We start from the raw sequence: 26,563 nt of genomic DNA on the forward strand, positions 1-26,563 counted from the left end.
TATGTATGTATATACATGTTTATTCGCGATATTTACAATAATTAATATGGCATTTAAATACATATAGATACACTTTATTAAATAATAACAATGTTAAAAATTGACGCATCTGATATTCTCAAACGCAAAGTCGCAGATTGTAACACGAGGAATGAAACGATGATGTTTACAATTACGCGTTTCATTCCTAAATAGCGTTAAAAGCGTGCAAAGGACACAATGTATATAACATATTGTTGATTCACTTTTTCAAGCTGCATTATGGCTATGTCTTTTTCATTTCAGTGAAACGTGCACTTTTTACACAATGAATAAAAAAAAGAACACGGAACAGCGTATATACGATTAATATATTACGTATTAGCTTAGGCTCTTTGCTGTGAATCACACGATACATTGTTGCCATTATTAGGCTTCCTGTTTGGTCATTGCTTTTTAGATGTGATCGTCGTTATCGGAAAATATATCGAATAATGTCTACCTAATTATTATTTATTCTTAAACATATATGCAAAAATTTATATAATTTTTATCTCGATCAACAACGATCTATCTAAATCACATCTAGCTTATTGAATAACTATTGTAACGCCTTGTAATCGTCGCAACTGCAGGTAAACATTGAATTTGTTGCAAAATAGCATTGATCTCAATCTTTCTCAGATACGTTACTAATCTATTTTTTAATTTTTAATTTTATATATAAATTAAATTTATATATTACAAATTTATTAATACATTTAAATTGTAATGTCAATTTTATTTGCGTGATCAATTATGATTTTATTGATTAAAATGATCGAATAATTATTTTATCTTAAATTATAACATCCAAAAATATAATACATACAAACCATTTCTATAATTTAGATGCACGCAAACAAGATCATCGCTGTTTTATAAAGCTAATTTAATATGTAATGAATGTAAAAATCGATGTAAATCATAAAACTTATCCGCACATTTCCTCGGTGTTTCCTTATTGTCCAAGATATTTGGCGTAAGTGTTGAGAGAAACTTCAAAATACCTTTCAAAGACTTTCATACATTGGCACCAAACTGCGGTTGCGACTGTCAGCCTTCTATCAGAAGATGCTTCGTGTATTTTGTCAGAATAATCATATTATCCGCGACGCAGTCTTGAGAGATTCTCATTCCGGATCGTAATCGCGCTGCAGGCAACGGATCGACCTGGTGATCGTTTTGCGCTGATGCGCCGTACTCCGTCAGGTGTTGACGGATTGCCTGACGAACAGGTACTCCGAGAACTGCTGGCCCTCGACGCCGCCGCCGTTGCTCGCGACCACCCGGAAACCGGCGTTCAGCAGTCTGGTGATCGCCTGGACCGAGTTGAGCTTGCAATAGCCGTTCAGCGGAAACCTGATTACGTGGCGCGCGTCCTGCTGATGCCAGGCGACGCCGGATCGCGCGTCGATCACCGCCTGCGTCGTCTCCGGGAACACCTCGTCCAGGAGCGCCCGACCGCCCGAAAGCATCACCCGCTCGCCCAGATCTGGACTCACGTGCAACGCCACGCATTCGTAGCTGCAATTCGTGTCGTTACCGCGCATCTTCTCGGAATCGCGGTTGCAAGGCGTGGTGGTGCAAGCTGTGATGCCGCGACCGGAACCGAGCTGACCGGAAGGCGGTGGACTCGGCGAAGATGTTGTCATCATCATTGTCGAGCCGTTTTTTATGCGCTCCTTCTTCATCTGCTCCAATTGCCTGCACATCGCTAAAAAGGAAGATGCGTTTACAAGGAGAACGATTTTACGAAGAAGAGTTAATCGTTATTTAATAGGATTGCTTCTGGGTTTATGAGGATATTATTTCGCGATATTGGCAGTTAATTTAATGTTTCTTCTCTGAATAATATTTTAATAATAATATTGCACATTTTATTTCTCGGACATAAATATATTTGATAAATTGATACGAACGGTTTTGAAAAATTTTCTACGTAAAGCCAGATTTTTATTGAAATTAAGTGTGTATACTGATTATACTGTGCCGAAGGAACAATTTCCTTATTTCTATCTTTTTATAGCACTCAAAGTTCTATATTACTCCTTGTAATCTAGTAAACAACTACTTCTGAGTTTGTTATTGCTATTCTATTACAGAGAGCTACGCATTGCGCGATTGGAAGTCAGTCGAGAAAATGAGAAGAGATATGATATATTGTTATGTGATATTGCGATTTATATATTAACTTTCTCGAGTAATCTCTCAGTTCGCCATGGAATCTTTAATTCTTTCAATATTTTACGATTGAGATTTTTTTCGTACGATATGTACACAAAGAAAATATATTGTGCTATTCTGACATGACATAGGATTAAAGAGAAGTAAATATGTAGGCGGAGAGAATTTTCTCTTAGAATTTACCCTGAAAATTATGGTAATCGTGGTCTATTTATTATTTCTATATTCTATTTTATTTCCTATGTATATTGTTTCTTATTGCAGTAAGTATGAATCAGAGAAACTCATAAAATTCTTCCAGTACCATATTATCTCATGATTACCATAATTTTCAGGATAAATTCTAAGAGAAAATTTTCTCTGTGACATTTAAAAAATTTTTAAATGTCACACAAATGAATAAAGTTAAACAATGAAAAAGGAATTAATTGAATAATAACTTACGCGCAATATCAAAGTATCGTGCTTCTTCCAATAGCAAATCGAGATCGGCGAAGTTGTCGGGTATCAATAGTCGAGAATTTCGCATAAAATTGAGTATGTGCCGGAACATGCCGCCGTCTCTATCGATGAAGTAATGTTGTTTTAGCGAATCCAGAACGATAGGAATGCTGCCATTAAACAATTTTGCTAGTCTAGATTCTGGATACCTGAAAAAATATTTTTTTATATAAAATTATCACATATAAAAGTCGCAATTATTGTCGCAATTTTTTATAGCCCATGAGCATCGACTCGGTAGTTTGAAATGCACTCGAAAAAGAAAATTTTGCAAATTTAACTTCCAAAATAGATTAATATATTATCGTATATCATATTATTTAATATAATGATTAAGCTGAAGATGAAATATTGCATCAATATTCAAAGTCAAGAGAATTTGATATTGTTAGGTAGAGATTTGCTCTTCATGTATTGAATGTAATGACGTGAGAATTCGTTATCGAGAAGCGTTATCGAACAGTTACTGAGTGTTGGCAGGTGCTGATACTGTGGTCACCTGCCGAAATCGCTTCAGGTAGCTTGTTGCTTCAAATAATGGTTTAGTACAAGCAGCTATTCATTGAATAAATTCCAACTCAGTGCGCACGCGTTGATTGGTTAAATTTAACACTATACACTACAATGTTATTAATCGTTACAAAGAAGCGAGTAAAACATATCATAATATACTGTCATCTTAGATACAGAACTTTCAGTATAGTTAGAAATAACTTATTTATGATATATAATATGTTTTTCCCTACGTAAAACATCAATTACACAGAAATATTAATAAATATCTATATAGAATTATGTGTAAGTAGAAAAAGGAAGAATATGATATCAGGAATCCCCCATATTTTTCCTCGGTCAAAATAAAATTGAATTATTAATAAAATCAATTAGTTATATTATTTAGTTATTATTTATAAATAACGAAATAGAAAAGAGATACAGAATCGTATATAAAATTGTTACGCGAATGAGGATGTAACAACAGGCTGTTTTCCGACTTAGGATAATAACATGCGCATGAATTGCGCTTTAATAGATATGCAGATGCACGCGAGTGGATCCATTGCATCGTACATGTCACCTTTTCCGGCTTCTTTAGAAAGTGCCCGTGACATTTTCAAGCATGTTTCACAGTACACGTTTGCGAGCACAACATCGTTCAAAGTAGGCTGCAACTAATCTTATTACATATCTTGACGCTACCGTTGAGATATATCTGGCGTAGAATTATATCTGGAGAATAATGATATGTTTTGTTACGCATTTAATATCACCATAAATTAAATCAAGGGAAATGAGCAAGATTGCAAGTCTTATTTATTTTCGCAAAAGATAAATAAATTTTAAATTTTCTGAGAATATCTTATCATCAATCATAATATAACAAGATACATTAAAATTAGTATAAAAAAGTGTTCACTAGATATCTCATTCGTTCATTTGTAATTTGTTAAAACCCATTTGGTATAACCCAGATGTATTTCTCAGATATTTTCTATCAGCCTGACAGATATGATTAATTGATTTGATATCAAATATTGTTTTAATTTGCTAAAATGTATACTTTCGATTATACATTTTTACATGCATTATTTACGTGCATTTCAAAGATTAGTAAACTTCTTAGACAGCGTCCCTGAACTTAGTGCCAAAAAACTGATATAGCAACTTTAATATATGAAAACAAGTCGAAAATGTTAATAAACATATCGAATCCGAACTCTGTTTCGGAGTTATATTAAAGTTGCTTTCTTAAGACATTATATATAGAAATAAATGTTATTTAACATGTTTTTATTCTGTTTAAATCTTTACAAAAGATGCAAAAAAATTCTTCTGTCAACACACTTTCTAGCACGAATTAATAAATCATTTTGAGCTTTCTGAAATATACCTAGTCATGAAATTTCAAAAATCTCGAAATAATTTATTAAGTCGTGCTAGAAAGTGTGTCGAAATCAACAGAGGAAATTTTGTAAAATAAAAAATATAAAATAACATTTATTTCAATTTATATTATCTTATAAAAGCAACTTTGTTACTCTATAACTTCAAAACCGTTCAGATTCGGACATGTTTTTATTAACATTTTCGACTTGTTCTCATGTGCTAAAGTTGCTGTATCAGTTTTGGGACTGAGTCAAGATATACCCTGTACATCTAATCGTAAGCTTAAAATTTCTTCAATGTAGATAAAACTAATAGTGTCAAAATCGGAAAACTTATGACTCACTTTGTGCAACATGTAACGAAGAGTTAATAATGTTACGATTTCGAAAACATTGAAACAAATTGCCCTCGTGAAATCCGTGTCAATCAGCTTCACGTATGCATTTGCGTATTCACGGACAGTACGCCGTGCCCCGTGTGCATAGTCGAAGGTTATCGTAATTTAGCATATAATAGACGAATACTCTGGGAAAAGGACGAGGTAAAAGAAAAGAAAGGGCGAACGTGGGGAAGAGGATGGATAGGAGATACGCGGGTGACTCTGAGGACTGTAGAGGGAGAGTTGGTTCTCCTCGGTGCGTTATGGCACAACGAGGGGGAAATACCGAGGTATAGGTACTCGGTGCTCCCTCAGGCCGGTTCCCATACCTTCCACGGCGATAACATATAATAACGTCGGGCTCGTGGAGCCTGTGGGCGATCTGACTTTAGCGAGGAAGAGAGAAGAGAAGATACTGCAGGGTAGATACGAAGGTGTATATACATATACAGATATATTGGCTCTCTTTCTCTCTCTCTTTTTCCTTCTTCCTTTTTCATCCTTTGCGAATCTCTTTCTTCTTCTTCTCTCTCCCAATCTCGCTTTCTATCGACTTCCCACTGGATACCTACCTACCTTGGTCCAAAAGGATAGAGAGAGAGATTCGCAACGTTGTCAGGATGAGGAAATGAAAATCGCTGAATTTTACCTCAAAGCGTGCGCGAAATTTTATACGGTATAGTTAATTTTCCATGGAATATCGAAACGAGTTATTGTAAGGGAAACTTCACTCTTCCTCGGCGTACAAACTCGTTCTCTTTCTTCGTCGCGATTGCCGCAGGTATGATAAAATTCACACTGTAATTTCGGTCAGTGAAGACGTGAAAATGGTATACTTTCTATTTAAATGGATATTATGTTTCTTTCTCGTTTTATTAATTTTTTTTTTTTCATTCAGGGCACAACCATGAACTCCTTTCATCAGGTTTAATTAATGTATTTGACGCAATAATTTTTTCGAAAGACTTAAAGCTCGAAATAAAAAATTAAAATAATAAATTTAATTTGCTAAGTGCTAGTATGCTAAGGGAAATGGAAATGGAGAATAGACAGAGCTTACGTAATCCGCGTTAAGAAACAGAAAATAAGAGAGAAAGTGCGAAAGTGATACCATCAAGTCTCGAGAAGCGTGAAGAAGACGCGCTAGGCCAAGGGCCAGCTATGTTTGTGGAGGTCGAGGCAACCGAAGAGGGGTGATACAAGGGGAGGAAACGGTACCAGGGGCGGAGAACGAGTACCGTGATTACCCGCGGCGATTTCTTGAGCTCACCGACCAACCAAGAGGTTCGATCCCGGGTCAGATCCGTTCGCTATGGGAAAACGCTAAACGATCGGCTCACATCACTCAGATTCCGCTCTGCTTTATATACAGGATGTATCCAAAGTTGCGTGTTCTCTACATCACAAATTTCTTGATTCAAATTTTCAACTGACATTTCCTTGAAAATATGCAAAACTTTGTTATAAATATTCATTTATAATATAGATAAATTAATAAGCAAAATCTGTATGAAAAAGTAAGAGAATGTCAACTCCAAAGCAGCTTCTTATAAGTGAACAGATATAGATTTCATTTTAACAAAGTTAATTTTTGTTTAAATTTGTGAAAATCACTTGAGAAATTTATTACGAATAAAAAAACTTTCATTACATTTTTACGCGTCTAATCATCGTTATTTTTGGCGAATAAAGAACATTTTTGCTCGATAAAAACATTTTATATATCATTTTGCGTCGCATCTCATGCGCGAGAGTAAATATTTTCGAATGCAATCGTGTGTGGCAATCGTTGTATATGCAGGACATACGTGTGAGCTCGAGAACGAGAGACACGTCCGCCAAGACATTCCGTTAGATCCCGCTAAATTGCACGTGTCGGACTAGGGGGTGCGGAAATCACGACTTAGTACTTCACCATAGGATACCCTCGAGGCCCTATGCGGCCTCCTCAACCGGCAGGATGATCGACGATGTTTTAGGGATTATGTGATACCGGAAGCGTGGACTAATGATCGACTATTACGTCATTTCTGTAAACGCTTGGTAGAAAATGTCGATACGGAACGATTAATCTTCTGTAAGGCAAGGTGGAATTTTGCTGTAATCTGTCTTTGATCAATATTATTAATGACATTGCATAAACTAAGAATACGTAATGATATGTCAAATTAATTATTGAATGTTCTTAATTGGAATTCTTTCTCTAGAAATACTTTATTCACAAATCATAAGTCCCTATTTATAAATGTCGATAATGATATTAATAATAACGTATGTCTTCATAGTAAAATTTTCATAACATTGTAATTTATACATAAAAAATTACAACAAATTATAAATATTTTACTCCGTCCTATTTAATATTAAATTTAAAATTGATAATTGACATTAATTCATATGTTCCACAAATAATTTATTTTGCTAAGATAATTTAATTGAAATAGTCAATTTGACTGATTAAAATTCGAAAAATAATAGATTAAAACAATATTAGCAATGCAATTATATTCAAAATCAATAATATTTGATCTATTATGTTATCACATTGGATTAAGTGCATAATATTGTACAATGTGTAATACAGAGTAAAATCTGTTTTCTTCTGAAAACATATTCGTAAGTGAGCTTGTATTAAATGCGTATTATGTTTTTGACGTATAAATCGGAGCTGCGGGTTATATCGCATAAATAGACATTTGCTAATTAACATCGCGCTAGGTTGGTTGGTTGTTACGGGATAATAAACGTTTAGCGTTATTTTGAAATTGCCGATTATACACCAATGATTGAACTAAATTAATCAGAGGTATGAATTTATGATCCATACGCATTATATTTGACCTGTTTGCTTCATCTATAACGTCGTACAGTACAAACAAAGTACCTAAATATGCGCGGTCTAATAGAAACTATTCGCACTGTTCTCTCCACCCCTCACGTTTAATTAATGCAAATCAATCCTGAATATTTAATCGCGAATAATTAACACGCCGCGTTTTAAACACTCTCGCCTTCTCGATAAATGTATATTACAACCTAACCAATATTTTATTCTTTAATTATGTAGCATTTTCTATTAACAATAGTCAGGATCTAATATTTTCAAAAGATATCCTTGTTTATAATATTTTTTACAAAAGTAAAAATTTTTATTTAAAATGTACCTTCTTGAATGGATCAAATCATACATAATTTTCTCAAAGCTGTACAAGTGTTTTCAAAATTTCAAATTGATAAATTGCAGATTTAATTACCTTATCATTTATATTACTTTTATAATATAAAAAATTAGTTTTGTTATTTTTCTTTACAATATATTAACAATGCATATATTTATTGCGTTTATTCAATCATTGCGTGTTTTCCTCAACGTGCACTGTTGCTTTAGCTCGAGGATATCTCTTCCGGCGATTGTTTCGTATCGTACTTATTATTGTTATCTTCTTGTCACATGTTTCTAGAGCGTCGTTAACTGATACGTTAGTCCGCGCACATAAATATCAGCACAAGCCTCGATGCTAGAAATGATTATCCTAAGTACAAACTGCGTCAATGCCGTTAGGCGATTGCGATGATTTAGCCGCTGTAAGTCAATTGCACGAGTTGCAACGCTGCAGCATGAAAAGTATAGAATATTTTCTCTCTCTCTTGGCACGATTTTAATATCATTTTAATGCGAGGGAAAATTATCTAATTAATTTATTTCAAATTATCTTATTCCATTACGAAATAATTAAATTCATGCTAATGGATAAGCAATATGACACAATGATCATGTGAATGAAATAACATATTGCAAATTTACTTTGTCGAATGGTAGTCTTTTTAATATTACCCCTGTAATATGTTCTGATAATGTATCATTATCGATAGAAAGTAATGATAGAGGTTGTGCCATAATTTTACATATTTTGCGTGAGAGAAAACAATAATAAAATTCTCCACACAACATGAGTTATATAGAATTTGAATTTATATCGAATAAGTAGAAGAAAAATAAAACATTTTTAAACTAAACTGAAAAAGATATATGACTTTGTAGCGGAAATAAATTTTTTTAAATTGATTTATGTATATTTGATAGAAAAGATTCGTTGTCCAATGACATTATTTTCATTCAATATCATACAGGCTTAGCTGTAAAATTTTTGCGCGTTTGCGACGCACGATGCAATCGATACATTCGACAAAGCAATAAGGTCGTATCGTGTAATGAGGGAGGACGGTGCAACTCAAGCGTGATGCGATAGGGATGGCAGTATCTCGTAATTCCATGTGATATTCATTTTGTGCTCATGCTCGACACGTCGGCGACACTTATCCTGTCGACATTTCTATAGATTAAATCACGGCCACGCTCTCGCGATGGACGCTGTAACGGTTCATAGAAAACGGACTTGCGCTCCACTAACTCAACTAACGATAATCCGTGCCTCGCGTGTAAATTTGCCTTGTGCTGTTATTAGTTTTAGCTTAGTTTCGTTGCGCACCAATCTCTCCAATAATTTGCAGAGCTAATGTGCTAATAAATAATATCTGTCATCGAGAAACGCTGATTACGGACAAATAACTTGCATATATTTATCACTGCGCAGAATTTATATTATTTATTTTTTATTTTAACATTCCTCTTTCTCTAATTTAATTTCTCATGACACATTTTAATGTAAAATCCATTTTAAGCTCTTTGATACCTATAGAAACGCGTAAGAAAAAATATTTTTTTTAAATAATAAGATGTATCATAGAATGATATCTCCTAATAATTTTTATTGCGTATTATTACATATATTTTCAAGGTAACTTATATACGACTTTTGCTATTTTCATAGCTTATTTATCTTTTCTTATTTATCCTGATTTGATAAGAGGACTTGATATTAATATCAAGGAGAGTATGAAAGCATCCATTACAATTTTCTCGCTCATTCATTATAGATAGTCTAGATAGAAATATCTTCGCGTAGGGAGTTTGCCTATTCAGTTAACGAGACGCGACCGGTGAACGATAAGGCCACCTGTCAATTATAATCAGCTTTCTCACGGATGCACCGGTCTACCGATTCTGCATTTATGTATACTGTAGTCTGACGCTATGCATTCGTGATCTCCTGTGAAAGGATTGATTTTCTTCAGCGCTAAGCGCGCTGGATATTCATCCACGTTGAAGATAGCGTATTAAATTCGCGTAGCAAGCATCGCTCGAAATACGAAGATCACGATGACATTTAGCAATATAGCTACTATGTTTTGTAATTGTTAAGACGCATTGCCGTGCATCGTACCAATTTGAAAAATTTGATGTGTTGTGCAAGCACTCAAATTATTAATATTATATATATATATAATTAGATTTATATTTATTCTTTATGTAATACAAAAAAAAAAAATAATTTAGTGATAGTATGAATTACTATAAATTTATAAGCAATAGTACATTTGCATTGGTTATATAAATCTAATTATATTTACATATACATCACGATTCTAATCTGCATCCAATTGCATATCAATATTATTAGATTTATTCATTGCCAGAAACATTATTTTATACATATATCAGTTGAAACTTTGTGGAGAATATAATACTCATGAATTTTTTCTTTCGTCCGAGCAAAGAGGATACCTGCAGGGTGATACTTCGAGGAGATTAAAAGCCTCTCTATAAGCAAAGTGCAGTTGTGCTTTCACGTTACGTCTCTTTTATGCATAAAGTGCACGGGCAAACCGCAAATAGCCTTTGGACACTGCCGGGCACGGTAACGGTGTGCCTGATTGCGAGCGATATGTTCTCAGAGATATTGCTCGGTACGAACATCCTGGAGCGTTGTCGATGGTCACGTTTCCGCGATCCGGACATCACGCTCCCTTTCTACTCTCTCACTCGTTAGAATCTCTTCATGCTGTTTAAAAGTCACACTCCGTATGCTTTCGCGGAAGGATGTATCTCCAACAAAAGATAAATCCCATTCCCATTTCTAACATAAACCCCTATTAAAAATCTCCTTTGTTTTATCTTTCCTTTGTTACATCGAAAATACTGTCTTTTCGCGAACGTGTATAAAATTGTTCAAAGTAATATAATATTTTTTGCTTTATTTAAATTTGCAAAGTCCTAATAAAGATCAATGGCATAAAATATTCTATTTACGAGCTTTGGTTTTCGAATCGTTAATGTTTAACACAAATTAATGCAAATTATAGGCGTGTAGAATTATTTTGGAAACGATATCAGGACTCTCGGCCTATCTCGTATCATTAGGGATTAAGGTACATCGGTACTTACTTTGTTAAAGTCTCGAGGGAGGATGTGTATATCGTGCCACCGACATCGATGTGAACCGGTGCGGTGTATCTCGAAGCGGCCGCCACACAAGGAATACCGGTCATCTTTTGATTGTAAGCCGGAGCCGCCGGTGTCGGTGGTGTTGGCGACGAGGAATTCGACATTGTGGGCGAGGTGGCCGGCGAACTGCTTGGCGACAGCAATCTGAGAAATACTTTTGATATTAAGCATCATAAAGTTGTGGCATATGGCTTTGGCTAATTACGATCTTTTGAAATCTTGCATCACATCATGTGAGTTTCATGCTCAATAAATATAAAAACCACCATTCTTACTAATTCTAATAATTAAAATAATTAAATTTACAAATAACTTTAAATTTTAATTATTAAATTATTAATCAAAATCACGATATATGTTAAAATTCTTGATAATATTTTTGACATTCTGAATGCAATTGTTTATAAATATAAATTAGGTGGATCAAATCTTTTCCAAATTGCGCAATTTTAATTCTAATGTTGCCTTAACTATAAACGTAACTTGAAATAAAAAAACTAAAATAAACTATAAAATAGTGAACCTTATGTATGATTTTATGATGTATTTAATAAAATTAAGTGATATTTGCAGAGAGAATTTCATTGAATCATAAACTCTTTCTCAGATTTTACTCTAGGACACATTCTAGGACAATTGTAAATTTAAATTGAAACACTCGGAGTGAAATCTTATTTACCTCATTTTAATTTGAGCGCTAGGGAACATATTGCGTTGCGCCGTCAACTCTGCCTTCGCCTCCTTCCCATCGGCCTCACATTTCCGTCTGGAATTAAAAATAACGTAAACATTATTTATATACTTTGTTAATTAAAAATAAATTAATAGTAAATATAATAGTGAGCTAAAATTTAAAATACACGAGCAAGAGATAGATCGATTATATCTATGTCCTTTCATTTACAATGATTAACGTAATTTAACATATGTCCATTTTTATGCATTATTTTTTCTTATGTCGATATATCAATTTAAATATATATATAATATAAATATTTTATCAATTATTAGTGCAGATAATTATTTTTTTATATAGCAATATATGTGTGTGTGAACCAACAAAAAAAATTAAATTTTATCAAGTGTATCTATTTTTTGGTCTCAATTAAAATTTTCATTGTTTTGATATTTTTACAATTATTTAAAATATTCATTTATTTCTCCAATTAAGTTAATATTTATGTAACGTTTACTATAAATTAATTATTGACATTAAAAACTGAATCCAACATCTTTTTCATGCATTCAGCACTTATGTGTTTTATCTGTGTAACATAGGTGTCGATTTAGCGTATCGATCACGGCTGGTTTTGGATGACGATAATACTAGTTTAACGACTCATTGTTTTTGGTCAAACATCGCCAATGCTGAATAGGCTGAGAGCCTGGAACATTAACGCGAAATTCTCGTATGCATTAATAAGGCAATTAGCGGTGAAACAATATTTGGTAGGCGTTAGCGTACCAGCCGTTCAAGGGTATTCTTTTAAACGCGTTTCCAGCGGAAAGGGAGGGACTGTTTGGTCCACGAGTTAAAGGTACACCCTCGAATTTTCATTACTATGTGCTCGTGAAAGGCCAGCTCATTATTAGCTATTATCCTGAGGCTTGCTTTTCATAGCTTCTATATAATGCGTGGTTTTTAGGCGCAACTAAGGGTATTAATTTTCTTGCTTAAAGAATGTCGATAAAAAATAATAAAATTAGAGCTAAAAAAACTTATATAATTTTAAATGTGGAAATAACTCTTATGTCACAGTCAAATAGTTGAAAGAATTTCTGAAACTCCAGATCGAAATACAGATATACTAAATAGACAAAAGGAGAAGACATTAAAAAACGTGCCATATTAATACATAAATTAATATATCCAGAAGTCAATTTAAAAATTGACGAAAAAATTGCAGCGTTTTATCTTGAAAAATCTCGTGACAATCATAAAATTAAAAAGGCAAGAAGGAAGAGACGCGTTTATAGTGTCGCGTTAACACGTTTTTCATCGTCTGACAAAGAATTCGCGGCGGTCAGAAGACAGGACATACTGGAGAACAAGAAGGAAGGAGAAAGGAGCATTAATTTTCTTGCTTAAAGAAAGCCAATAAAAAATAATAAAATTAGAGTTAACAAAATTTATATAATTTTATATGGGCAAATAATTCGTATGTCACTCAAATATTTGAAAGAGTTTCTAAAACTTCAGATCGAAATCTATATAAATATAGATAAAAGAAGAAGACTGCACTAAAAACGTGCCATATTACATAATATATAAATTAATGTGTCTCTAGAAGGGATTTAGAAATTAATGAAAAAATTGCGGCGTTTTATCTTGAAAAATCTTGTGACAATCACAAAATGAAAAAAAAGTAAGAAAGGAAGAGACGCGTTTATAGCGTCGCGTTAACACTTGTTTTCCATCGTCCGGCAAAGAATTCGCGGCGGTCAGAAGACAGGACACGCGGGAGAGCAAGAAGGAAGGAGAGAGGGTACCGGTTCTCTCTCTCTTCCATCTACCACCCACCCTCGCCCACATCGAATCCGCACCGTTGCGGTGCATCGCTGCGGGAGATGCAGGCTGCTGCAGCGCCTTTTCTCGGCCGCGCGCTGACTGCGAGAGGTCGCCGGGCGATGCTTCTCTCTACCTGAAGGAACGGTGGACGTCGCAGGTCGGACATCGAGTTAAGGAATAGAGCAAGAGAGGTGATGCGGCGCAGCACCGTGGCAGAGGCAGGACCAGAGGAAAAGGAGAGAGAAGAGGGCAACAACGGCCATCACGGCCGCGCTGACGCCGCGGGCTAATCGCGAGATTTATGTGGGGCTATGCATTTACGAGTATAGAGAGACGCATACTTGCATAATTAACGCGCATTATTGTTGCGATCTTTAACGTCGATGAGAGATCGATCATTGTCGCGCGGGAAAACACGTGTCGCCGAAATGGTTGCACACCGATGCTATGTATATGTATATCGCGGCGTAATTAATGAGTTTTGACGGCATATTTCAATCAATAATCTCTACGTTTGAAAGTTGAATGTCAGAGATGTGGGCGTGATGAAAAATCACTCGCCGTCGTCGTCCTCGTCGGATTAAATCGGGAAAGTAACATCGTGTCATTAATTATTTTATTACACAACATTTTTCCTTCTTTAAAAAATTGCTGTCACAGATTTTTCTGTATCATTTTATATATCATTTTATCTCGATAATACGTAAATTAAATAGAGAAATGTATATAAGGCAGAAAATTAATTTTGATACCTTTTTATCACTGATAAGGATACTTCGATTCGAGCCTTATTAAAACGGTTATCAGGTATACTCATAACACAACGTTGAAATGATTCGACGAAAGAAGAATCTGAAGAACGATACAGCTACAACAATAGCGATGATCATCATGGTCGTTCAGACGCCTCGGGGCGATTAGTTGGTATACGAATGTACATTACGGTCGATGTACTGAGGCCGCTCGACGATTAATATTATGCATAATTACATACGTAAAATCGATAATATTAATTCAACACCATATTTCAATACCCATAGAAATTACTATTTGCGTTTGTAGAAATAATTTAAATAACTTGGCACGCTATGCAGTTATATTCTCTTGATAAGATTTAAACCATGTTCAATTAAATCGAACATGCTACTTTGCGCGTAGATAAATCGCGCGCGTTCGCGAATTTAGAAAAGAAATCCCGGAATATGGAACCCAGAAGAGACGAATGTGTCGTAACAATATCCGCAATAACATCTATTGCGACGTGGCGATGCCTCGAGCCAATTGTATCTCATATATACGCAGATAGTTTTATTACATGCATACATCCGTATACGCCAACGGGATAAAGTGGGGAGAGACAGAGAATACATAATTATTGTGTATTATCTGCACAATTGCTCGTGTACGACTTCTTCGTTAATAAATTGGCTTTACGTACGACGATATTCGAGTAATCCTCAAGCGGATACTACGGCTTGTGATAAAGATCTCTGTTCATGCAGATTCGATACGTAATAAAAATTATTATCATAGCACAATAAATACTTCGTGAATAAATTGATAAAATAAACACGCAATATTTTATATGTATTTTAGAATGTAATATTGCTACTGAAAGAGAATAGTTTACGGTATAGGAACATTTTACGTTCATCCACAAATATTTTAAAGAAAGAGTTTTGAAAAATTCAAACTCTTATTTTTTTTCTTAACAAAAAATGTTAGAGATGGGTCATTATAAGTATTAAATTTTTTAAGTATTTAATTTCTTAAGAAATAAAATTTGTTTTAAAATCAACCAAGAAAGAAAATTTCATTATATTTATTTGCAACGCTTAATTTTGATCAAAGTTTACTTTAAAAAATTATCACTATATGAACGTAGATTACTACTGAAAAGCATTAAATTAAAAATATTCTTCAATGCGACGTTTCTAAGAATTATGTATATCTAAATATGCGAAATCAATAATAAGAACTGTCTATAAATTTATGCAGCAGGTGCAAGCATTGACAGGCCATAAGTTAATGTATCCGCGTGTTAGTTTAATGACAACTGTATGTGGAAAGTGAAAAAATACAAGCTTTAATAAGCTAACAGCTTGGATAGGCACGCGTCCGACGTCGCAAAGGCGAAAAGCCAGGCGTGAAGATGCAACGTCGTCGCCTTTCGAACGTCAAATTAGAAAGGAAGGCGAATTAGAAGGGTAAGAGATGGCGGGGAAGGTAAATGCAAGTCGCGAAGACGTCGTCCGCAACGACACCGTGATATTCGCGTTATTACCCGAGGCCATCGCGGAGGCCTCTTACCCAGATACAGTTCTGATACGCATACGTGAGCGAGCTACCATCGACACGCTGCAAAACGTATAAATTCGCGCACATGCGTTAAGGTGATCATAGCCCGGGGATACGATGAAGCGGCTCACGCGCGCTAAGAACGTGCGCGTGCACGATGTCGTGCGCAGAAGAAGGGCACTACTAACTTTACGTGGACGTTTAATGGCCTGGGGACGTCGGCGTATGCAAATTTAAAAGCGCTCTGTTACATCGGCCAACGATGTATCACCGGAAAAGTCTGCTACCATAGATGTGAAAACGTGCCAATTTGTGTACAGCGTATCATTTTCCAGAAAAGTTTTATAGAAAAGCTCACTTCTATTCGCGAAAAAAAATTAGCTATAGCTTTTTAGCTGACTCTGTATTACACGTGAAATTTAGTTATCGTGCTTAAATTTTAGCTATGATGGCTAATATTTTTTAGCTATAGAATTCTCCGTTTAATTATAGCTAAAAATATTATATAGTTATACCATAGCTGAAATTTAGGTATGATAACTAAATTTCAGGTTGTAATATAGAGACAGCTAAAAGCTTTAGCTATGGTGGTTAATTTTTTTCCATGGTTACAAAAGATATGGAAAGGATTAATCCAATCTCTACTTTAATATATTTAAAATTCATAAACAGCGGAATGGTTATTTGCGAAAAGGGAAGAAATAAGCTTTCTTATATAAGTATATCTTTTTTAGAAATTAACTATAGCAGATCAAAATGAAATATATAATCAACAAATGCTTGTACATAAAGAATATGCGCAAAAAAGAGGAATCATTTATTTATTTATTTATTTTATTTTATTTATTTGTTATACGGTAAATAGCTTATCTAGTATTAGAAAACGAGCATGCTGAGTGAAATGTCATATTTACACAAATTGATATTAACAAGACAAAATATTGAGCGGATAATAAATATTAATTATTGAAACTATTCTATCAATTTTTTCGAAAATCTTGTATGTTTATACTCGTGCGGGCATAAAGCTAAAATAACAGAGACATCACAACGGAATCACAAAGTGATGAAATGATACCGCATGTGAATTCTCTCATTTAGACCAGCCGACAGATTTTCCTCTGGTGATTTCATTATGAGGACCAGTCAGATTGGCTCTCTCTCTGAATAATATTTGTAATGGAGAGCCATTTGCGAGTTTGTACGAGCGTTCGCGAACCGCAAAGTTATTAACGTTATAATCTAGAGAACGTAATCTTTGCGCCAGTCAATACATTAGTTTTCTCGAAATAATTCAATATCGTGAATAAATTTTTAGATATTTTTTTAATCCCAGTCTTTTTAAATAATCTATTCACTAGTAGATATATCTGATGGGTTTTCTGAGAGTTTCTATATAAAGTTGTCATGCTTTTTTTTTGAACATGTTTATATGTGCGAATAATATAATATATTTGCAATTGTCTGCTGATATTATCTATAATAGACCCCGATTCAGTTGCCAGCACAATATCAAGATATCAGTTAAAATTAATCACATCAATTTATCCAATATTTCCGTATCATCAACACATATCTCAAATGTGCATAATTTTAGATTCTAAAAAAATTTACCATGTACGTATATTCACATAAACATGAATGTAGGAGAAGAAATTGATTTGGGTGGAGTTGCATTCCATGAATATTGAGGACATGAATAGTTGAGGTTTATTTATGATTTAAATGCAAATTGTAAAAGAGATGCAAAATAATACGAAAGAAAATACTACACTTTCTTTTTCGTGGATAACATTATTCAAATGCTTGAAATGTTTTCATTAATGCTAAAGAGTCGCAGTGTCAAAAATATCCTTAATTAAGAATGCTAAATAATATAATATTTTTATTTATAAAATTCATATATAATATTATCTGAGAATTTATAAACGCTATTCATATACAAAAGCTCTACCGTTGGCTTAAAAATGTTTATTGTTAAAAAAAACTCTGACAAACATTAATGATACATAGCGTTATAGTAAATGTCTTTTTAAGAATATTATTTTCTCTATGAATATTTTTTATTTAATATAATCTATACAAACTCTTAATAAATAATCCATAAAAAGAGAAAATTTTTTCTATACTGCAACTATTAATATTATATAAAATTTTGGAATAATGTATGTCGTTTATATAGCTGAGAATTTTGCTTGGAATTTTTTCGTTTCTTGAAGAATTTAAACCGCGAATCGTACAATAAATTTGTGTCTTCATCTTTCTCTTTTCGATTGGTTAATATCTTTGCTCACGAGACTTGTAGCATTGCCCCGATAAGTGCATTAAGCTACTGCAATACAGTTGATTGATGGATCGGTTCATTCCTTTACCGCGATTAACAGCTTCACGCGAGGTCGGCAAGTTTAAATATATATGTAGTGCTCTATCATCTCTGTTACCTAATGTTCGAAGATGAAAGCACCGTTATATAGATTATATTCATAATACAATGCCTACTCTTTCGATATGCTGCATAATGCAATCTCTATATTTTACAGAAAATACTTGAATAACATATTTATTGTTGCATATTATGTACACAATATTGCGATATTTTTATTAAATAAATTAAAACATGCACAATAATTTGATAAATATTCATTATATACGATATTGTGTTATAATATTTTGTCCAATATTTGATAATTATTTATTATATGATATAAAGTACATAAAATAACGTTGGAATAATATGTTAATGCATTAATATTTAATGCTTACGGCATAATAATTTTAAATTGGTCTTAATGCGAGTACACATATATAATGAAGCTTTGGGGATGCTTTCTGCTAATCTATATTTAATTATATAAAAAGTCGTATTATATTGATTAATTCAAGATTATCCGGAGAATTATAGAATAGTCATGAATAATATAGAGTTTGATAAATGATGAATTTCATGAGTTAGATGATATTTGTAAGTTGATGATTTTACACGTATGCATAAGAAAAATATCAACGCGAATATTAAAGAATCATAGAATTTTATATATGAGATGGTATCTTATTAAATATATTGTGAAATTAAACATTAATATAAAAAAAATATTTGCGTAATCACATTTTTAAATTCATAATTTTATTAAATATATAAAGTATTATATACTTTTATACGGTATACTATATATTTTTTATATTTTCTATAATACTATATATATTTAATTAAATTGTGAATTTAAAAAATTGTTTGTTCAAATATTGTTTAATATGTATATATATAAGCATCGTCTTAGATATAACTTTATATAATTGTATAATTTCCAGTCCCAATTTGGGAAATGTCTCGTTACATTTCATCCCGAATTACGTTCCGTCGTGCTTTTCACCAAATCATGTTTATTTATACTTAAAATTTCTTGCACTTTTTTTATCGTTCTATTGATCACTGCGAATTGCCTCGCGGAAATTCAGTATAATTATCGTCGCTAATATGTGTTAAAAGCCGTTTGAACGGCGAATTCAACGAATAATCGCTACCAGAGAAAGCTTTTATAACATTAATTGCTATCACAATCGAATGCTACTCGTGTAACGCCGGTCGTCATGCTGGGAGCCACGCGTTTGTGTGAGCGTTGTTAAGGTTTTCAGTTGCAACGCATGTTGCATCTCTGCCGTTCTCGCGTGCGCGCATCCTTTTCCTTACTCCCGCATTTACCACCTGGTACTTCATTACCGGAACGTCACTTGTCGGATAGAAACGATAGACAGACGTGAATAGTTCTCGGCTACTAAAGAATCATTATCCGCAAAATTATGCGCGCTTGTTTCAATTGTAGGGCCACTTATTATCCCGCACAAGAGTTAACGATCGTTAGCGACCCGAATGCTAATTGCGCTTTATTAACTCTTTTCTGTATCTACGTTTTTATCTTTTCCGTATGTTTACATATGCATAAGTTAAATGCATTTTCAACGTTCACTCGTAAAAATTACGGTCAACTGTCTGGAATAACTGTTTTTATCGAGTGATGTATATAAATTTAGATTTATGTGTTCTTTACAACTTTACATACTCAATCTCCTATTTTCAGCAGCTAACTTGTCAAACTTGTTCAGCAACAATTCGTCGTAAAAATATGTAAGACATTCATTCGCGGTGAGCGTTCAAAATAATTATCACCCATGTCTCGCGAGTTTATTCGTACGAAACTTCATTGCCCCAATATTTCTATGTTACATGACGTGTCTGAAAAAAATATCGGAGATATTTGTTTTTTGATCGCGATTTCTCGTACATGTTCATTACACATAGATATAAGAATCAAGACGCCTAAATGCATCGTCGTATCGCGCCGCGGGTGTTTTTCTCCCGCCGCGGATACGTTCGCTCGAGCTTTTTATAATATTCCATCGAGTGGGTATAGGGCACGCAAAGGATATGCGCTCGTGCATATACCAGCCACGGTGTAAATCTCTCTTTGCCGGCTCTCTCGGTGTGCCTGGTGGCACTGGCTCGTATATATATGTATATACCCGGGCAGGTATGTATCTATCTACCTACCTACGAGCGACTGTTGCAAGCGTCGTTACTTACGATGGATAACGCAAGGTATGTATGTAGGCACGTACCTGCTCGCGCACATACACAGACAGACACGTACATATATACATATGTATATATATATATAATGCGGACCCGGGGCCTGTTCCGTTGCCGCGCGGAACGGCAAAGAGGCACTCCCGACACGCGCCAATGCATGTCTTGCTCCATTTCATCCTCGCCTATTCCCACCACTTACTCACCTACTTATCCTACGAGACGGAAACTCTGACCGAGACAACGTGCATAAGCCGCGGCGGACCAACCGAGATAGGAATTTCATGCGCCGCGAATGCGAGTTATATTGCAACACGTATGCATTATGCTCTCTCTGCTCTCCGACCAGGTGTGCGCGCCCAGCGCGGACGGATTTCAGAAACGCACAATGCGGAAGTGCGTCGGTGCTCTCTGCTTTTTTTTTAATATTTATTTAGTTATGATTTTTAGATTTTTTATTTTTATTTTATTATTTTTTTTAAGAAAACTCCTTGTGTCTCTGATCTAGTTATTGTGAATTAGAATGTCAGAAGAGAAATCGGGTGAATTCCTTTTTTTGTATCTCGAAATAAAGTAGCTTTTTCACCCGTCATCACGTTCGATAATTTAGATTAATAGAATATCGATTTTTTTTATTTATTGAATAAATAGCTGTAAATCTGATAAACAGCGGTCTATTTTTTAAATTGAGTTATATGCGTATGCATGAAACTAATATATAAAATAACGAATTTTATAATTAGTAAAATATGATTTAATTTAATGTATCTAATTCTTTATAAATGTAGAATATGAGCGGAAAATAAGCGCGGTAATATTAAATGCAGAGATCAAGCGTGTTATAATTTAATTGCCAAGTAGGATTTTAATTAATTTAATTACGGCAGGTAATCACATATCGTCATACAAATTTATTTTCGCTGCAGGCCGTATCCATAAATAACATATTTCCAGGAAAGAGTACATTATTTTGAATTTTACAGTGTATATTTTATTTATGTGAATCATTCTATATATACGCTATTACATGCTTAATGTAATCAATGATCGAAGAAATTTCACATATTTCATATAATAATGCATATGCGCGTTGATTGGTCATTTAGTGTTTTATATTGAATTAAAATTTCTTTTTCGATATAAAAATTTACATATGTTGCGAATATGTTGATTATTCATCTCTAATGTATATTTTATGACATATATTTTTATTCTTAATGTATCATTACTAACGAGAGTAATAAAAAGAAGACTTTGTTCCGATCCATAAAATTGATTAATTATATATTATATAGAGCTTATACGCTTTTTATCATATTTTTTCTTTGGATTAATGTATCGAATTAATCATTAATGTGAAAAAAATGTTTGTTGCGTATGTTTAAAATTTAAAATGAAATTAAACCGATCAATTTTTCTCGCTGCGTAATAATCTTCATTATCCTAAATGAGGAAAAAAATTAAATTGATTTATCAAACGCGCGATAATTAAAATCTTCTACGATCATTAAACGCAATAGCCGTGGAAATCGCGATTTCTATCGCGGATTAACGATTCGTTCTTTCGATTTTCATTTTCTTGCTAACAAGAGGCTCTGATTGAGCTTCGTTAGGACTAAAAGGGATGGACCGGAATACGCGCGCGCGCACGAACATCCGCGTTTGTCGCTCAAACATACGTACACGTATATTCGGGGCGATATCTCGGACGAGGCAAAATATTTACGAGAAAATTTCGCCGTGGGTGGCGCGGCTTCATGAATAATTTCGGTCCGCAGGAGACTCGTCAGCCCTGGGCTATGTGCTCGGGGCGCACGGTTCTAATTACGGCAACTGCAGAGCGCGCGTCTGCGCTCCCGGCCATCCCTCCAGCCAGTTTCCAACCTCCCTTTTCCTATCCCAGCACAATTTCCACAGAGCCCACATCCGTTCTGAAATGCTAGCAATCCTCCTCCCCCTCCGGCCTCTCGCCTCTCTCAATTTCTCTCTCTCTCTCTCTCTATCGCTCGTTTTCTCTCGTGTTCCGCATGCTCCTTCTCTCGCTCCCTCCTTTTTGTAGCTCGAGGTGTACATCGACTATTACGTTGCAACCAATTTTTGAAAAGTTTCTACAGTCTATATATGTATATATATTTTTTTTCTACAACTATATGTGCGCGCATCTCTCATGCGGAGAGATAAATAGAGTTTGTGTCACGTTCGACTGCAATTAACGCAATTAATGTGATGCCATCGTTTATTAATATCGTATATGAGTTTCAATCAGAAGGATCTTTAACTATATATTATATAAAGATTTTACGTAATTAAATTACGCAACTGCGTTTTTAATTATTATTTGTATTTATAGTTATTATGTTTATTTAATGCGCAAAATTGCTCTAACTGAATAGTACTATAAAATTCCATCATAAGCTAAACGTGAAGTACAACTGCTTATTAATTCGCAATCATTGCGGTGAGATATCTAGGGGGAAATAAAAGATTGAACCAAGGAAAAGCACATGTGATATTAATTATGTTGTGATTGAAAATTGCATCACAGTTTTTACATGTCAGCTAGCTAATTATATTCATGTTAATCGTTATTCAATTCATGCGCGATCGCGATTATATATTGTATTATATATGATATGTATAAAGGCAAATTTTCTTTTATTTTATTTATGTCCTATTTTATATTTCAATTCTTTGACTTGTCTAATTTTTAGCTAATTATTGTGAATATTCAGCTATCTTAACGAACTAATACATTTAATACACGAACTTCTATAGCTCATTTTGTCAAGAAGAGCAAAGTATCGATCCATCAGTTACGAATCTTAATGCGAAATCTTGCAGATCAATCTCACACAAAAGTATTTAAAAGTATCATAAATTCTCTAAGAGAGAGTATAACTTATTTTACACATAATTTATATAATTATAATATATTATTTATATTATTATTATATTATTAGAAATATATTATAAAAAAATTAAAAATACATCAAGTTTTAGATTTTAAAGTCTAAAAAGGAATGAAATGAATATCGGAAAAAATTTTCAATTAATCTTCTTTTTCATAGTCCTATCTATAAATTATTCTGTATTATACTCATCGTTAATTTTGTCGGTAATGGAGCCATTATTTCGATTTTTGATTAATCTATATGCAGTTCGTCTCAACATGAAATATTCAATGTTATGCCAACCTTTTATCCTCTTTTGAAGCCTTTTCTTTGCATCGCGTGTGATTACTTGCGACGCGAAATGCATAATTGATCGTAACTATTGTTCGATGACGAGGGAATGCAACGTATGATTGAGCAATTGCATTGTCCTGTCGTGTTTCTACATATGCATTTCTAAAGGCACCGACACCCTCTCGCGCGCGGACACGTCTGGCATAGATTAAACTTTCTTTACCCGCGGTGTCGTGAGATCAGATTGACTTTCTATCGACTCAACTTTAATTCAATTGCAATAAAAATGCCTCATACGTGTAGGTGATTATCCGGTGTCGTAGCATTTTCTCGCGAAGAAAAATTATTGCAACGCAGGTATCTAAAAGGCGTTACAAGGATGTGAAAAATTAAGCCCTCAGTTCTAGTTTTAGAAGAGATGAGAAGCGGAATTTTAATCAAGAAGATAATACATAACTTGCAGTATATGTATTTATAAAAAAACAGCAATGTGAATTATAAACGAAATAAATTATAGAATGACGTAATAGAAAAATAATATTTCTGCGCAAAAATGTGGGTTAGATAAAGTTTAAATTTCATTACTTTCTCCAAATTAATCTGTAAAGGTTTCGAAATCGTTAAGAAATCATCAAATTCAGATTAAAATTATTCTGATCAGTTAATCAAATGTTATGTCTTTTAGATACAGTGGATTTTACTTAGATTGATGCTTAATCCTCAATCCGGAAATGTCTGTTTTTATTGAAATTATTTTCTTGTTACACCGAACTTTTTGAACTAGAATGATACTTAGCCGCACCTCACGAGTTACCAGCGACATAATTAACTACGTGAAAGTATACCATTTCCATACGTAAATATCAGTTTGTCACGCAATATGTGTGTGTTTCAAATATCTTATACACCGAGAAAGATAACTTTTTCTAGACGTTTTTCTCGCCTACGATTATGTTTTTTTTATCCGGAAATCTTGGAGCAATAAAATTAAAATTAAAAAATATATTGAAATCCATGAAATTAGAACAGATTTATAATATAAGTGAACGGTACTCTCAGTGAGCGAAACTACATAATACAAATGATTGAATAATTAAGATAAAGCCCTCTAGAAATTTACGCGTCAACAATTATATTCTCGGAGCATACTTGTGCGACGATGTAAAGAGCGAAACAGACATACGAGTTACGTCCTTGTCGATCTCGCAGTAATTCTCGACATTTAATTATCACGTCTAAGGTTTATGTCATAAAGCAATCACAACTCTGGTCGATGCAATCATTGCGCCTTGAATCGTATATTATTTTAATCCCGCGTCGACTTGCTCCTCGACATTTCCGCATACGTAACGTTGCGAATTTACACATTTCGATCATTTATTTAATATTTATTTAATCGATTTTATAATTTAGCAATTTGCCGATTATCCAAAATCAAATAAATCTCATTGTAAAATAAATTTGTCGATTCACGTAACACCGATTTGTTCATACATACATTCGAAAATGCACATCATGAAATTTGTCGAAGTTCGAAGGTTTTTCACTGTGCATTCAACGCTATATTATTTACATGCACATAATCGAGCCACTCAAAAAAATGTTTTGTAGATGTAGGTTGATAGCCTAGCTGTTGCAACAAAAATTTATCGCTATTTTTTTGTATCTGATAGAATATCGTTTGTCACAGATAGAATTTAACTGCTATAAATTCTAGCAATATCTGCTAGAAAATTTAAATCCTATTTCTAAATATTAATCACTGTATTGGATAAATATGAATTTGAATACTACATCTAGAACAATTTTTGTGAAAAATATAGCTGCTAATTATAACCTTAGTAGCAAGATAATATGTCAATTTTATAAATATCACAGCCAACTTATTTTTGTAGCTACAGCTAAAAAAATAACTCATATATCAATATATTATAAATATCACAGCTAACTTAGTTTTGTAGCTACATCTAAATTAATAACTAAATAAAAATTAATAGTAATAATAATAATACATGGAGAAAATTTTATATTAAAAATTACGTTAGTGTATAATAGTTGTGGACCATCAGAACCAATTCTAAGTTAAAGTTCTATGTAAAACTAAAAATTACATTAATTGACGTTAATAAAATTACATGAATTGACATTTCCGCATACGTAATGTTGCAAATTTACACATCTCGACAATTTATTTAATATTTCTTTAATCAATTTTATAATTTAGCAATTTATCGATTATCCAAAATCAAATAAATCTTATTGTAAAATAAATTTTTTCGCTTCACGCAACATCAATTTGTTCATACAGACATTATTCACATGAAAATGCACATCATGAAATTTGTCGAAGTTCGAAGGTTTTTCACTGTGCATTCAACGCTATCCTAATTACATGCACATAATCGAGCGAGTAATTCGTAAATCGTAAATATAATATTCCGCTCACCGTTTTTGGCACGTGGGCTCCAGGTTGACGGTTGTTCTCGCGTCCACGGCTGCGGATTGGGGAACCCTGGAGTCCCGTCGCGGTCGCGAAAACCTGTCACTGTCTAGAAAACACCTCGCGAACAGCTCCAGCTCTCGTGTCGCGCACTGGACCACGTGGTTGCATTCACGTGTCTTCGACCGAGGGAGGACGAAAGTGACGCGAGCCGCACACCCGCTACCGCGG

The 26,563-nt window shown here is 33.8% G+C and overlaps 1 protein-coding gene across 2 annotated transcripts; it reads right to left on the reverse strand.

The window, feature by feature from the left end:
- twz (BTB/POZ domain-containing protein twz) lies at positions 1-26,563 on the reverse strand. Of its 2 annotated transcripts, none has more exons than XM_029316801.2 (5): positions 26,339-26,563; positions 11,998-12,084; positions 11,259-11,462; positions 2,650-2,855; positions 1-1,735 (listed from the first exon to the last, which is right to left on the reverse strand). In XM_029316801.2, exons 2-5 carry the CDS (start codon positions 12,024-12,026, stop codon positions 1,227-1,229), a joined length of 948 nt encoding a protein of 315 aa, XP_029172634.2. In that variant the 5' UTR covers positions 12,027-12,084; positions 26,339-26,563; the 3' UTR covers positions 1-1,226. The 2 variants fall into 2 exon arrangements, with proteins under 2 accessions (XP_029172634.2, XP_085343091.1); XM_085486965.1 differs by lacking the exon at positions 26,339-26,563 and adding an exon at positions 20,914-20,963.

Source organism: Nylanderia fulva, unplaced genomic scaffold (assembly GCF_048542155.1).
Source record: "Nylanderia fulva isolate GAGA-0341 unplaced genomic scaffold, ASM4854215v1 Scaffold5, whole genome shotgun sequence".
Classification (NCBI taxonomy): domain Eukaryota; kingdom Metazoa; phylum Arthropoda; class Insecta; order Hymenoptera; family Formicidae; genus Nylanderia; species Nylanderia fulva.